The sequence below is a fragment of the Sebastes umbrosus genome, chromosome 3, assembly GCF_015220745.1.
Source record: "Sebastes umbrosus isolate fSebUmb1 chromosome 3, fSebUmb1.pri, whole genome shotgun sequence".
Taxonomy (NCBI): Eukaryota; Metazoa; Chordata; class Actinopteri; order Perciformes; family Sebastidae; genus Sebastes; species Sebastes umbrosus.
Genome location: NC_051271.1, coordinates 29389774 through 29406701, shown reverse-complemented (window position 1 = coordinate 29406701; position 16928 = coordinate 29389774). Strand labels below are relative to the sequence as shown.

The following is a 16928-nucleotide window of genomic DNA, read 5'->3' as shown; positions in this document are numbered from 1 at the left end:
GATGAATAGACTTAGCAGGTTACAGACATAGGAATAGTCACACTAAATACAATTAAAGACACTTGTTAGGAAAAAGGCTATAATAGATTTGTTGACACTTTTCCCAAAATGTCTGTCTCTAGCTGGCTACAAGCACAGAAAGCAAACCACAACATGTGAGTGAAGAACAGAGCTAATTCACTGATTTTACAATCATGTAGAATGTACAAGCCTCACATGTGCAGATCAGGTCCCAGAATTAAAAAAATACTGCATGAAACTGTTACTGATGATACTTCAGACAGATGATCAGCAGTAACGTGCTGTTTTTTAAGAATGCATTATAGTTCAGTTAAAAAACGTCCTATGAGCGTAATTTAACAGGTTTTCTTTTTTATTAACAGTAAAGCACTGCTTTTAGCAATAACAGGTTAATACTGTTGAAATCCTGCTGTAAATTAACAGCAATTGTTTACAGTGTACTGAGCCAAAGCTGCTCTATAGTCCCGAGCGAGGTGAGAGCATCCATCAGTGGTGCACAGATCAGCAGATATACACTCCCACATCCCACATCTGTCTGTCTATCTGTCTGTCTGACTATCTGTATGTCTGTCTATCCGTCTGTCTGACTATCTGTATGTCTGTCTGTCTGTCTGTCTGACTCCCTCTCTCCTGCTCCATCCCTCCTCTTCCTCTTCCTCTCTCCTCTCAGCTGTGATGGTTTCTCTCTCTGCAGATGCTCCAGCTGACATCCTCTTCATCATCTTTGGATGTTTTTGACGATCAACACAGTAAAGGCATCATATTTCTGCCGTAGATCAACTTTACATTTTACATCTTACATCTTTAAACCCTGCAGGAGCCTCTCAAAGTGACCGCGTGAGGAGCAAGCTGGTGCTGATGCTGAGCTTTGGATAGTTTGGAGAGGGAGACACGAGCGCACGGACTTTTTTTTATCATCCCTCTATCTGCGACCAGACACACACACACACACACACAAAGGCTGATGCGTGCAAAAAAAAAAGTGACATGCAAACAGGAATGAAGTGGTAGATGAGCTGTGGCTCCGACGCTGCACAGATCCTGCAGGTCCAGGTTGGTCTGGTGGTCTGGTGAGAACTGAACAACAACAAGAAACATGAAATCCAGGAGTCAGGACCAGAGTTTGTCTGACTCCAGAGAGCTGGACAGATCCTACGACCCACTTACAGGTACTATAGTCTTTGTCATCTTTCTATTAAACTGGAGAAATTGCTTTGATTTACTGCTGTTTGCTGGCCTGACTGAGATTTTCAGTGTCGAAAGTTTGCCTAGTTATTTTTTTTTTTTTTTTAAAGCTCTGTTTCATCATCTGTCACCAGCTGCTGCAGGGTTCAGTGTGTGTGTGTGTGTGTGTGTGTGTGTGTGTGTGTGAATGTGACAGTCAAGCTCTTTATCATTTCTCAATGAATTATTAGTATATAAGATGAACTTTGCATCATTGCTTTAGCCTGCAAACTGTTATATAGAAGGACTTGGAACTGAATTGAATGCTTTTAAATCCCAAATGAAAGAATTAGAAGCAGATTCCTTAAGATGTAAATGTTTTTCAAATTTACCTGGCTCTGCTTTTTTTCATTTGTTTGTCTCCCTTTGTGTTGTTTCACCTAGTTAGATAAAGGTTAAATAAATACATTTTAAAAAAGCTATAAAAGAATAGGTACAAATATTTCTAAAAGCAGCCTCATATCATCCGTAGCAGGTCATCAGTGCAGGTCAGTGCAGGTCAGGTCACTTGGTAAAGGATGGGTGGTTCCCTGTAAAAGATGTTGCAGTGAGCACATATAACTTCTAAATATAAGTACTGGATATAAAGCCAACATCTCCACATGGCTGTGAGGACTGTATTCTGTAATATAATGGATGTAACATTAGTCTGAAAACACATTTTGAATTACTTGTTCTCCATATTGATAATAATGCTGACACTCAATTAAACATTTTGAAAATTGATTAAGCGTTGAAGACATTTATCAAGGAACACAAAGCCAAAGAATTTCTGGTTCCAGCTTCTATAAAATCTATGCATTTACTTCATTTTTTCATTGTAAATTGATTATTTTGGGGTTCTAGGATAATTGTGTTTTCATTATTTCCTGACAAAATGATTAATAGATTGTGAAAAACATTCAACAGATTGATCGATAATGAGAATATCATTAGTTGCAGCCCTAAATAACAAATGTAAACGGCCAAATGCACTGTGGTGATAACTGATATTGCAGTGGTAAATGCTCTCTCTCTCTCATTGGAAAGAGAAAACAACATTAAAAGCTTAATGTGCTTTACAAAAATGTGGGAACAACTTTGTATTATGACAAAAAGTCACAGATATGAGCATCAATAGTTTCCTCTGGTGGTGTAAACATGGACATAGCTCAGATAAACACACTGAAGTGGAGAGGGGAGAGAAAAGAACAGAAACAATGTAAGAATAAAGGAGTGTTGTCCGTTACTGTACTTGTTATCTAAAATGAGAATTGTGAGTGTGTTCGTGATCTAATTAGATCAGAGAGGCTCCTCTGTTTGTCAGACTTTTGCTTCCCTCACAAGTGCTCGCAAAGTCTCTTTAGAGATCAGTAAGCATCTCAGAGTCCCTCTCTCTCTCTCTCTCCATCCCACACTCTCTTTCTTGTGAGAACTTCCCAAAAATAGCATTTTCCTTTAAAAATAAATGTATAAAAATAACTTACACAAAGAGTGGCACTGTTCCCATTTAGTGCAGGATATTTCTAAACCACTGTATTTGATATAGTATAGTATAAAGACAAAGTTGTATTTACTGATTGATGTAGCTGGTACAATAGCCAGAGTGATTTCCATTCAGCAGCAGGTAAACCAAACAGTGAACAGGTGCATGAACACAGAGGCTTCAGGGGGCGTTCAGGACACACAAACAAACCTTTTTTATGAAAGACTGAAGCGCAGCGGCGGCGTGGTGCTCAACAGCCTGAGGCTCAAAGCTGTATAACTGCAGCCCTTTACTGTTCAACTCTATTGTATCTGTCAAATAAGCAGGCGAGGGTTTATCAGCTGTATCTGAGCAGTAAATGGTGTTATACGTGCAGCTGCTCTGCTACTAAAGCTGCTGAAAACCTCACGTTGTTTACTCCTGACTGTCTTCATACATTATAGATACTGGATCTTTTTCACGTCATCACTTTCTACATTACAGTTCACATGTTACGGCGACCCTGACTGACTGACTGCTGTTGCTGAGGTGCAGCTGAACCATGATATCATGTGTGTTTTTTTAAAGCTATAGCTCGACATTTTGGGAAGTACACTCATTTTAGGTTCTTGTTGAGACTTAGACGTCACATCTGCTCAGTGAATACGAAGCTACAGTACCGTGAACAGCCAGTTAGCTTAGCTTAGCATCAAAGACTGGAAACAGGGGGAATAGCTAGCCCAGCTCTGTCCGACAGTAACTCATTTATTAACAGTTCACATATTTGTTTAATCCATATAAAAAAAAAACAAAGTGTAAAAAACGAACCGTTACGGTCTTACAGGGGGACTACTTCTTGGCTGGGAGCAGTGGCTCAGCAGCCAGCAGAGTCACTACTCCCGCCATAACCCCTCGTAACAATGCAACGTGTTGTTTTTAAACCAAAGCTTTTGTAGGGGTCGAACAAACGAGATGTAATGTGTGAGATTTAGAGGTGCTGGTAGGGCCAGGCTAGCTGTTTCCCTCTGTTTCCAGTCTTTGTGCTAAGCTAAGCTAACCGGTTGCTGATTGTAGCTTCATACTGTACAGACATGAATAGTGGTATCAATCTTTTCATCTAATGGTGCCTTCAAATGGAACTCGTGTTTACGACATGGGAAGTCGTGTACAGATATGCTTGGCGTTCAAGGTTAAGTCGTGAGAACACCGCTGCTAAGCAACGACAATATTAACGTTACTGTCGGCGTCTAGAAGGCTAAAAATGTAGGCATAATGAGAGGAAAAAGATGAGGCTGTTCGGAATATCAGCATTTTCCTCAGACATATTATAAAATCACCAAGAATTACAATATAGCCTATGACTAAAATTACAATATATTCACTTATTATGTACTGAAAAATTAACTTCCAAGGCCTCCACCATTTCTGACAACGTCAACAAACACGTCACAACTCGTGAACTTGGAGCTTTCAGAAACTTTCCACTTACGAAGTCGTGAATACCACAAGAGGGGGGCGTTCATATGGACTCTTCTCGGGGAAAACGGTAAACACGACCCCTTTTGAAGGCAACAGAACTCTCAACAAGAAAGCAAAGTGTGAGTGTGTTTCCCAAAACTATTCCTTTAAGATTCATGTACTAATTTGGGGTGTCTGCACTGAATATGTTGGCTTGGTTAATGGCATTTACAAACTAATATTGTATTCAGTGTTGTCACAGTTGTACATATTGTAGAATCATCTCTAGTACACTTGCATTTATGACTGAACAAGCCTGCTTTTTTCTGTGTGTTTGCATGAGACAGGTGATAACGCTAGATTTTTATTCATGACATTATTTTAGAGTGCTCAAGGTTTTTTACCCTAATGCATGAAAAACTGCCAACAATGATATTATAGATATTGCGTTTATATAACACAGTCGCATGGCAGATTTCAACATAAAATCCCCTCAGAGCCAAAAAAGATTTCATGTCACAGGTGCCAAATGGAATTGGCTGGACTGATGAAGAGAGTTTTAAGATCAATGTTGTGTAACAGATAATCAAAGCTGATGCTACGTAACCGATGGTGACGTGAGCCTCTGTGTGAGGACACATGAGGGCAAATGAATAAACCTCTGTGACAATCACTGGGGAGCTCACGATGTCAGTGGAAGAGAAAGAGTGTGTAAATTTAAATGTGTGTGTATCCATGGTTTGTGTGAGATGGATGTCTATAATCTGAGCCATGTCCTTTCAAAGGATTATGGTAAGCACGCATGCTGTTGCCCGGGCAGCATTGTATGTTACAAACATTCATAGAGCGCTGTATGACCCTATTGAAGCAGCCACAACCACCCAAGTAAACTCAAAATGCTACCGATGGACGAGGAGTTTAGGTTTAGGTCATAATAAAATGAACATCACCAATCATTTCATGGTTGATAAATCACTTGATTAATTCCTTTTACGTTTCTTTCTTCACTTATTCCTGGCTAACAGATGCTTGCTTTTTTTTTTCCGTTCATATGGGAGACTTTAGCCAATCACAGGTCATTTCAGAGAGAAAGCATTCCTATTGGCTGTGCTCCGGCTGGTGGGCGGTGCTTAGTATTTCCTCAACAGATCTCAACATGGCTGCTGGGTCACAAACTTTCTAATTTTACAGCTAAACAGTACACTACAAGATGTTTCTGAAAACATTTGAGGAATGAAACAGACATTACAGTAACAGAATACTGATTCATATTTGATCAGCGCGGCCTAGTTTGAACCATTTGATCGGAGTTCGCGAGTGATTGACAGCTACTCAGAGACGGCAAGGCTCCAGCTCGGCTCTGATTGGTTGTTTTACTCCGGTCTGTGAAATCTTGCAGATTCCATTAGGAGCACCGGAGGACACAGAGGCACATGATTTTTTTTCAGATTACCTGTTTCATGTACTAGTCAGGATATAGTGACCGTTTTATAATAAATAATAAAACATTTTAATCATAGTTGCTCCATTTCTATCCACTGCTGCTTTAACTTTTGGGAAGAAAGTTTAGTCTGTTATGGGTCTATAGAGGACACTGAAGTGTAGTTTCTCTGTGGATTTGGGAGGTTTTGAGAGAAATGTGTCTGAAAATAATGAACTAATGAAAGCATAGTCTTACTTGTGGCTCATTGTTTTTTAAGAAAACCAGGAAAAAACATAATTATGCAAAAAATACATTAATGCAGCTGCAACTTTGGGAGGCTTTAATCCTTCCACTTTGATTAAATGTACCATGCTAATTCTGTTTACGTTTTGTAAATATATCTACAGTTGTACAGTATATTTTGAAATACGGGCATTTGCATTAGGCTACTATGGAGAAATGTATATTTTAGTAAGATATTCATATTTGTTTTGAGGCACCCTTGAACCTCTCAGATCCTTTGCTATTAGCCAATCAGAGATGAGTATCGTAGACTACTGTATACTTGGGACTAAAAAGAGCGAAAAACAGACCAAGAGAAGCGGTGAAATATGTCTATACAATCTGTGTAACTTTGATGAACAACTGTTGATTAAGAGCCGAGAGTTTTATATCAGTGTTAACAGTACCTGTTAAATCTTGTTTTGGAGTTGTTTTTATTCAGTATTTCTGCATTGGACATTTATCGTTAAAAGATAGAAGTTCATTAGTGTTTGTGTATATATAGGTAGTATGTATCGGACAGACAGAGGGGTTTGGAAAGACTCTTACTAACTAACATGCACTAGCAACTTCTTGAAGCCATAGCTGAGAGTTGGGCAAGTAGTGAGGACCAGTGCCAGTAGTCCATCCTGGAGGATGTAGCTGACTTCTGAAACAAAGGTACTACCTCTACCACTAAGCCCCTACACCCATGGCAACAGCAGCTATTGATATCTACAACAATAGGCCGAGAAGCCAATTGAGCCATACAAACACCACAAAGCAAAGACTCACCGGACGGCCAAAAAGTTAAAAAAAACAAAACGTATTGGAGGATGTTAAAGCTTTACAAATTAGATCAAGCATACCAGAAAACATATAACTCTACATCACAATCATTCAAATTGACCAAGTACATGCATTTCTTTAAGAAAATAATTCTCTGTGAGTAAATTTGACAGCCATCTTGAAAAATGGCCACCATATTGCTGTTAAAAATAATTAAAACTATCAAAATTATATCCAGCATGCTAGAAAACACATAATTTGACACCAAGATTACTCAAATCGACCAAATAGATGGATTTCTATGAGAGAAACCATTAACGGCAGGTCAATTTGGTGGCCATCTTGAAAAATGGCCGCCGTCTTTGTGCCAATCGTTTGTATTTGCTTAGTGACCCCTCGGCAATCATCATGCCAAATTTGGTGCTTGTATCACTATTTGCACGATTTGTCTGAAAAACTGATGTTATCCGCTCCACTAAACAGTTTGCTGAGCTCCAAGGAACTTTGAGTACAGACAGTATTGTCATTGAGGATTTCAAATGAGCGCCAACGTTGTGGTACCACAAACTGAATTATAAAAGTCTGTTTTCTTCTCTTTGGGTCACCAAGATATTTTAGAGGTGTGAATCCCCTGGTTGGTTCTGTAATAAGCATCCTTTGTTACTGCATTCAATCATTGTGGTTTGATGTTTATTGCATGATAGTAATTGGTAGTAAATAATAGTGGCTAAGTATGAACACATGTGAGTTTTAAACTCACAATAACAGTACAACAGGCTACCCTGGCCTCTCTGCACCCTAGTCAGTTGTATGCCTAAATGTGTTAGTTTCTGTGGACACATCCTAATTTAATATTTTAGTAACCCTCACCAATTCACCTCCCATGCGAAGGGATTATCAAATGAAACATTAAAGGGTTATGCAATGGATAATCCTGTAACAAAATTGGAATTGACTGGATGGGCTACATATCTCAAAAGTCAATATTTTCAAACACTTTTTACTCGTTGCCAGAAAGTTGCCTGCTTGAAAGCCAATTGATTACTGTCCATTTCAGAAGTTTGAGGTTTGGGAATGTCAGCAATTATTCTGACTGATTATTTCTACCCTCAACATGAATTGAAATGCAACAATTTACGCTCTGGTCTTTAAAAGTATAACTTGCTGTGAAGATGTACCAAAAGAGGTGATGACTCCTCTTCAAAGCCTTGCGGCCATCCTTTTCATGTCTTTATTTCACAGTGTCTCCCACTTTTCTCCATCCATAGTTTAAGTATTTTCAGCTGGAGTTGTTTGCACCAGTGGATAAAAGAGTCTTAAAATGTGTTGATAACAGCAGGGACGAGTGCATTGATTTGCCTCAGAGGGCTGCATTTGTTGAAATTGATTCACACGATCAAAGTCACCCAGAGGATCTCCAGAACTGAGGTGATATCAGCACCCGCTGAAATAACTGAGTCAGTGTTGTTCATCAGTCGAACCCTGGAGATATTCAGTGATCAGTTTGTGCTGTTGGACAGTTGAAAGGTCACTTACTGCAACAAGCTGCCACACAGTTAATTAAAACAAGTATGTTGCTTTTGCTCATTGAAACATCATGAACAGTCTGAACAAAAGCCTTTCTAATATTGGCTAAAAGTGAGTGACATGCCTTTTTACATTCTGTCCAGCTTATGATCTTATATAACAGCTGGAATAATGCTTCAGCTGAGCTAGACGATATCGATAAGCTGCGTTGCCTCTCTAAGAACAACCTCCCGCTCCATTTTTGTTGGATTACTGTACAAATAAATCACATCAAACAGCTGTCCTTGGAGAGCTTTTCAATCAAATATATGATAATAATATCTGCCCTGCGCTCTGTCGTGTCTAAAAATATCAGCTAGAAAGACAAAAAACAGCAGGGAAGTTTTTTTGTTGTCTCCGTCTTTCTGCAAAATGGTTCTCCAGTTTTAAAAAAAACCCATTTCATTTATCGTTTTTATTTTTCTGCATCAAAAAGGCTGAGATGTTTTGTCATTCTGATCGGCTGTATGTGTGTGTGGTGAGAGACGCCCTGTAAAGCTTTGTTTGTCTTTCCATAGTTGTGCAGCTGCTGTATTTGATCGTTTGATTGACATTTCCTACATAATGGCAGAGTAGCAACTGGTTTATTCCCACAGAACTAAATCATAATAATAATTTATGCTTATTTACAGAAGCTATATGCACACCGTTGGCAGATAGAATGATTTTTTCCCCGTGATATAACATGAAGGAGTAAGTGAGAAGTTTTTTAGTGAGTGCTTCTGATACGCCCTCAAACAAAACATTGAATCCCGTGTTGCTGCAGTGCAGCTTTACAGCTGTTGTTCCAGACATGTGTCAGCTGGGAATGTGTGAGTTTCACTGTATGTTTCAACCTGTACTGCTGCTGCATCTATAACTGTCATTTAATTCTTGTGTACTTTACATTACCAATGAACATTTTCCAAACACATCGGTTTCTTAGAGTGTGAAAATAAGTCTCATTACAAATGTGCTTAAGATAGCTGATTCATCACATTGAACATTATGTCACCTTTATTTATTTAGTGTGGAACTTCATCATTTTGTGATAATGCAGTTATAAGATGCCACTGTTTTGAGCACATTCCAGATGTTAGAGATGGCTTCATCATGTGTACCTTGTCTCATCTTTTACCTGTGGGACATCTCAGTGCCAGCGTTTTATTTAACTTAAATCTTACAGGTTTTATACATTATTTCACCACCGTTCAGTCACCTCTAACTGTATTTCCACCACAGTTAGGTTTCATTGATTCACAGGCTTTTCTTGTTAGAAAATCAACTCCACAGGTTTTCTCTCTGGATCCAAAAGTGGAGTCGAGGTGTATCATCAATTCTACTTTAAAAACATCAAACCGGTGGCTCCACCTGTTTGTTTTAGTCTCCTGCGGTGCTCATGGTTGCTTCCTGTCTGTATATTTGTTTCTCTGACTTTGAGGCCTTAAACAGATTGACTGTAGTTTAATACTGCTCTCTAGTGGCAGGAAGGACACATGAAGGTCTGTGCAAACACAACAATTGTTTGTGTGAGCTTCTGTCAGCATAGTTGCTGCTGTCCAGCACCTCACGTCTCCAGCATCTCTTTGGGTCAATATAAAGTCTCTGTGACTGACTTTGGATGAGAGAAACTACGAAACAAGATGTCTTCAGCAAACGAAAGTCAGTGAGACCTTTAAACAGAACACAAAGAGAAGTTAGGAGCAGACGCAGCTTCAGAATAGAAGGATGAAGACGGATGAATATGTTTTTGTTTTACTGTGGCAGGTGTGTTAAGGAGTTTACGTAGTAATCCTCTTAATGAAGATGATTGTAATCCATCAGATCAGGATTATCAGATGATTCACATGCAGCTTTGGAGAAAGTTATAAGCAGGTTACATTTAGAGAGAACGACTCGGGTTTCAAAAAGTGAGGAAGGACAACAAACAAAGAAGACAGCAAAGGAGGGCTGGAGCTCAGTCATCGAGAGTGTGAACATGTTAAAGGTGCTCTTTACGACATCAAGAGCGTTAATATAGCAATAAACAACTATTTGCTATGTAAAGATATAGAGGAGTAATGTCTACCTGAGCAGAGAATGAAGCCACTCTCCCTCTGTGTGTGTTTTAATCTGAGCTTCTACTCGCTTTGTTAACACAGCACCGTGTGCCTTCAGTGCAGGTTAGTGCATATGAGCGTGCCCCACTGGCTAGCTCATGGCCGCCGCTCTACACTGCAATCATACGCCGGTGATAGCTGATGACGCCATCCTGACGGTGTCGTCTCAGAAGCCCACCACCCTCTGGTTCCCCCCCGAGGTTAACACTGTTATCTCTGTCAGCACCGTTGCTGTTTTTTACACTTATCGCTGTTAGCAACGTTAGATGCGAGCCGCCGGCTCAGTCCTCGCCTTGTTGAGAGCTGTGCGGAGGCAATAGATATGCTCTGAATTTGGAGTTAATCATCTTTAAAGCTGGGGGAGGTAGTTCATTTTTTGTGTTATTGAGCAAAAATTCAATAATAACCTTTCAGCATATTGTAATTCAAGATGTACCCTAGTGTAGGCAGTTTTCTGTAAATGTCATAAAACCGCCAGAATTTTAAAATACAGCCCTCCTCGCTGTCCTAAGCCCCTCCCACCAGACGAGTGCTGTACATGTGCTTCATACAGTAGTACGAGTACTAGTCATTCATTTCAAACATCATCTCGATGCCGTTTATATAGCGGCGATTCTATGAGAATTACCGTCCTGTTTTCTTTGCAAACATGTGGGCCTGTAAAGCCCTTTGAGATGACATACTGTGAGTCGAGGCTCCAGCAAGCTACACTATCGGCAAAGCGTGTCAGAGATGGAGAGAAAATGTTGCTAATAGTTCAGAACTATGAGAGAAAAATAAAGAAAACATGCAGCTGTATTTTGCATTTAGTGCTAATTAGCAAATGTTAGTATGCTAACACTCTAAACTAAGATGGTGAACATGATAAACATTATACCTGCTAAACATCAGCATGTTAGCATTGTCACTGTGAGTGTGTTAGCTTGCTTACATCAGCATGAAGCTAAAACATTACCACCTTATTTGATAGGAAACGCTGCTGGTGTCAGTTCTTTTGCAAAAAGAAAAAGCACATGACTTCTTTCCATAGTATATATGAAAATAAAGAATAACGTTGGACGTTTAGATCACACTCTGTATGACCTCAGTACGTCAGACCTCAGGCTTCAGTCATTTCACTCGGCCCTCGCATGCTGGATGCTCTCCAAACAGCTTTGATCCGATGGGTCACGCTGGTTCAAAGCCAGGTCAGCAAACTAATTGGTGCGCACTAAGTTGCATGGAAAAGTGATTCAAAGAATTTGAGTGTAGTCTGGCCAGTGGTTTATCCATCTGACATGGTGTTCCCAATGTTGGCCACTCTTATCTGCCTCTAATCTCTGCTGTGATTGGTTATTTCCAGGTAATCCACCATCCAAACCAAATAAGAAGACCATAAAGCAACGGTTTCTCAAACTTCTCCCCTGCTGTCGCTCTGGCTCCAGCTCTTCAATTACGCAAAGCAAGTGTCAGGACACACAGTCCATCATCACTCACATTCCCTTTCATATGAATTCAGTCACTGAGAAAATTCAACATGGATACTTTTGTCACTCTTACTTTCTTTAATTTCGCCATTTTTGCCACATCCGTACATGCAGGTACTATAAGTGATGATGATGAACTGTTGACGGTGCGTTACCGACCGGATGGGCTCGACCGTATCGCACAGCAGACCAACTTCAGCAAGAAAGAGCTGCAGGTCCTCTACCGGGGATTCAAAAACGTCAGTCAAAGATTCCTCTGAATGTTTGATTTGTGCACTTTTTATTCTTATGAGTGACCATATATATGAATATGGGGTGTTTTGAAATATCGAAATGCAAGAGAAAGCCTGTGTATGTTTTTCATCAACACTATTTTGTGTTTTTTTCATTTCCACAGGAGTGTCCCACTGGTGTGGTGAATGAAGAGACTTTTAAAAGCATCTACGCCCAGTTCTTTCCTCATGGAGGTCAGTCAGATCCTCCTTATACATCTTTATTTAACATTTCTTTAGCCACATTTTACCAGCTTTTTTGTGGTATTAAAATATCGAGAGTCCAAATAGGAGCTTTTTTTATAAGGAAAGATCTTGCGTCTTCCATCTTCATTTGTGGCGAGTTTGGAGGTCTTTATTCCAGTCAGTTTAAATCCAGTTAATCCAGTTTCAGTTCATACTCTTGAGTTTGTAAAATGATGTTCAGAAATCATTTCAAAACTTATGTATTGTATATTACTCTTCTTAATCTGTGGGGGAAAAAAACTTCACAAATTCAAGTTTGTGTGAATGTGTAGAAAAGATTTGTAGTTGTAGGAAAAAATTGACCGAAGAGAACTGTGTGAAACTCTGCACACTTTAACTTTGACCCTTCCTTTACAACCAAAAACATAAGCAAAATGTATACTTGTTATTTAACTGTGTGTAAGTTCAGTGCTGAGTTTCTCAGTCTTTGTGCGTCACTGTTGATTCAATTTATGCATACATTTTATTCAGACATTAATAAATATTTCTATAACTACAAAGCTGTTCTACAAACATTCATTTGCCATGTAAAGTGATTTCACAGGTGTACAAAGGGTGATATAAAACAGCAGGCTTTAAGATTATTCCTGAACGTCATTTCACAAACTCACTGACTCTTAATTTGAGTCCAGGATTTGAATGGTCACTATATTTTCTCTTTTCCCTCCAGATTCAAGTATGTATGCACATTTCCTGTTTGAAGCTTTTGACACCCGCAACAATGGATCGGTCAGCTTTGAGGTGACTTTTCCATCCCTCCACTCTCTGCTTTCCTGACAAATGTTTGTTTCCTCCTTATTTTTCTCCACTTCTGAGTTTTCTCCCTTCATGCTCCGTAAGGGCAACACTATACTTTTAAAATGACAGACAGCACAAAGCCTCTTCAAAGAATGCTTCTCTTAGTAGTTGTTACTACTCTAGACTACCATCTGTCTTTCTAGGTAAAATAACAATAAGATATAGTAAGATATTTCATTAATTTGAATACATAAGGACGATATATACAAATTTCATATGGATTTTCTTGGCCAGGACACATACAAGATTGAATTAAAAAAAATAAAAACAAAAAAAAGAATCTCCTCCTCATAAAAACACTTCAATATGTAACTCCTTTACTGTCTTTACCATACGTAAATCAAAACTTACAGAGACCAAGAAAAATATAATCTTCATAAGCACTTAGTTTGTACCACATATCTTTAATTATGCTTGAATTTAAGAAAGAAACAGCGCTAAAACATGTAATATTGACACAGTACTAGCACACCACTGAATATTCCTCTTCTTTCTTTTACTTCCCTGTTCCTCTTGACCTTTTGGCTCACTCGTCCGGATGTCACTATCACTTTCCTGATCTCAGTCATGGCTCGGTTTTCTGTTTCTTGCTGTAGGATTTTGTTGTAAGTCTGTCCATCATCTTGAGAGGCTCCATCACTGACAAACTCAACTGGGCCTTTAATCTGTACGATCTCAACAAAGACGGCTGCATCACTAGAGAGGTACTTGAACCATTCTCTCTTTCTCTCTGCTTTTCTCGCTGGCACTTGATTTGTCCTTATTTCTTGTCCTCCTTTCTGTCTGTCCAGGAGATGACAGACATCATGCAATCCATCTATGACATGATGGGGAAGTATACATACCCCTGCATGAGGGACAATGCTCCCCAGGAGCATGTTGACAACTTCTTCCAGGTAAAACACACATCTCATCAAACCAATCAACACTAAACTCACCATGAGTCATAGAATTTGTTCAAAACAACAAATGGTCCCTGCATTGATTTCCTTTTGCAATATTTCACTAGAAATTTTATTTAAAAATAAGTTTTAACTTTAAATTCTGCTTTTACAGAGTTTGCACTGTTTTATATCTCACCAGAACTACTCAGCTGTTTTTCACATCAATCCCTCATAATGTACTGGTACAATATGTTTTGTGTACTATCTTTAATGCATGACAACGGGCGGTACTGCTCATTTAACCAGAGGAAAAGACATACACTCTAGATAGAAAATAAAGGCCTAAAAAAGGCTGATTTGTTTGGTCTTCTTAAAGGTCCTGACACACCAAGCCAACGGTCAGCCTTCGGACCGTTTGGGGCTGTCGGTGAGCGTCTGTCTGCCTAGTTTTTTGGTGTTTTTGGTGTGTCCCGCACCGTCGGCTCTAGTCTGCCTGTGTGAGTTTTTCAGCCGATTCAGCATGTTGAATTGGCGTCGGTGCCCGTTGATGAGAGAAATCACTGCGATCGGCGGTTCAGCTCAAACAAATCAGTGCACGAGTAGAGAAACGGAAATGAGGAAAGCAAGCCAACGAGCAAAGTCAGGAGGAAAAATACAGAAGGCTGTTCTCATTTTTCATCTTCATCTCATCTGATCATTCCAATAAACACATATTTTCACAACGACATGGCCATCTGGAATGAAGCTAAGTGGTGAGTGAGAGTGGTGTGAAAAAGGTTGGCAAACGCCGCTTTGTTTCATGTACGTATCATAACAACAGCTTGTATATCGCAGTCTTAGGTCTTCCGATTTCCCTTTTTGAATGACGAATACAGACTACCCCTGTCTGCTGGTTGGGAGAGTTATTTCATCTCACGCAGGCGCAGAACGTACTCGCTAGCTGGCAGTCAGCTGTAGTCTGCGGTGTGTTTGAGTGCAACTTTTTGCCAAGACAAAGGCGGCCTTCATTGCCGCTAGTTCTTTGATGTCGAGTTTGTGTGTCTAGGCCCTAAATGTACCATGTGGAGTTTTACCACAGGTGGCACTATGGAATATTTTTATGAGCAGGTCCCTGATTTGTTTCAGTGGGCTACCTCCAGGTCTGAAAAGTGAAGCCAATGCTGAAGGGCCTTAAACTTGCATTCTTTCTAACAGCCAGCAGGGGGCGACTCCTCTGGTTGCAAAAAGAAGCCTGACTGTATAGAAGTCTATGAGAAAATTACCCTACTTCTCACTTGATTTATTACCTCAATAAACATTGTAAACATGAGTTTATGGTCTCAATCGCTAGTTTCAAGTCTTCTTCAATACAGCATGATGTTCATTTAGTAAATGATGGTCCCATTTAGAGTCAAATAGACCGTAAAGCAGGGGATGCTTTAGGGCGTGGCTACCTTGTGATTGACAGGTTGCTACCATGGTGTTGTCTGGTCTGGGAGTTTTTCCATGTTTTTGTCTTAGAACTTTAACCCTTTCAGTGAGTTTTCAGTTCATGAAAGTTAATTACAACCTTTTTGCTCGCCTAAAAATGTCTTATTCAGCGTTCGGTTGTACTTAGCTCCACCCTCTCGTGTCACTTCTGGTTGCCCAAAACCAAGATGGTAACCGTCAAAAACCAAGACGGCCAAAATGCCGAACTCAAGGCTTCAAAACTGTAGTCCAAAAACCAATGGGTGACGTCACGGTGACTATGTCCACTTCTTATATACAGTCTATCATTTGTAGTGTGTGGCAACGCAATAACCTTTCCTGCAGCCAGTCTCATGCCGCTCCACCGATCCTCAGTCGTTGGTGTTGACCCCAGGGTTCCTTTAAGTCACCCTTTGAAACATCTGTGCCTGTTTGTTGCATTTTTCCAGAAAATGGACAAGAACAATGACGGAGTGGTCACCATCGATGAGTTCTTGGAGACGTGTCAAAAGGTCTTCAGACGTTTTCAACCGTTGCTAATGCACATTTAATAACTTAACAAAATATCCATTTCCATCCGCAGCTTCCTCAGTAATTTCACTTTGTGTCTCCATCCAGGATGAAAGCATCATGCAGTCCATGCACATGTTTGACAGTGTGATCTAAAGCTTGGTGGACACAGACATGAAATCTTCCCTCCTCCTTGGAGCTCATCTACAGTATTCAGCCCCCCGGCTAGGAGTGGACGGTGCTTCTGCGCCCTAAACAGACTGGGGCAGGGTGCAAACGGCAATGTCCTGAGGATACCTACCCCAAAACCTGTTTTTTGTGACATATTTTTATTTTATTAAGTGTATAGGAAGGCATCAAAAGGTGGATTCTGGTGTTTTAAGATCTTGAGCCTTTGCAGACCGATTTGAACAAGCATATTTAATGCTGTAGAAAATAAGCATTGATGAATAGATGGCCCAAAAAACAGAGGTGGGCGACTGTCGTGGCCTCTTTACTCATACAAATGATGACTATTAACTTATTATATTTTCTCTATTGCATGAATGAATGTGCAGACACATGGAACAAATTGAACAATACTCAAAATGTTGTAGAGTATCACTCACTGTCTATACCCAGAGTTATAAGGACGGCTCTAATGAAGGAAGTTTGAAATCAAGCAATAATCTGAAAGTAACGTGTTATCATATCTGTCCTCAGTGTTCTTCTGGAGCTCACCACTCACATTTATTGTAATACTGTATATTGTGTCTGCATGATATGTCTGTTTTGACTGGCCATTGAAATGTTTAAAGTGTTGATATATTTTCTATATGGACGTGGTGACGATGATGAGGTGAATAAAACTACACAGTTGCTATGCAAAAGCACATCATTTATTATTATTATTGACCAGCTGGAATATTACATCCACTGATGACACAGTCCTCCTTGACTTCTTCTTGTTATAGGTTTTCCAGCCTCAGGTTCAGAGGTCATCGTCGCCATTTTATAGTTTTTTTATTTTGGAAAATGTAATGAACTGACCAACATCATG

General features: G+C 39.7%; 1 protein-coding gene across 1 annotated transcript; it reads left to right on the top strand.

Moving 5' to 3' along the window:
* The first annotated feature begins 702 nt into the window (after positions 1-702).
* LOC119485192 (Kv channel-interacting protein 2-like) lies at positions 703-16758 on the top strand. The gene is made up of 9 exons (XM_037764553.1): positions 703-1190; positions 11607-11705; positions 11845-11969; positions 12128-12197; positions 12919-12989; positions 13643-13750; positions 13838-13942; positions 15829-15891; positions 15998-16758. The coding sequence occupies exons 1-9, from the start codon at positions 1118-1120 to the stop codon at positions 16043-16045; spliced, it is 762 nt and encodes a 253-aa protein (XP_037620481.1). The 5' UTR covers positions 703-1117; the 3' UTR covers positions 16046-16758.
* Positions 16759-16928: the final 170 nt, after the last annotated feature.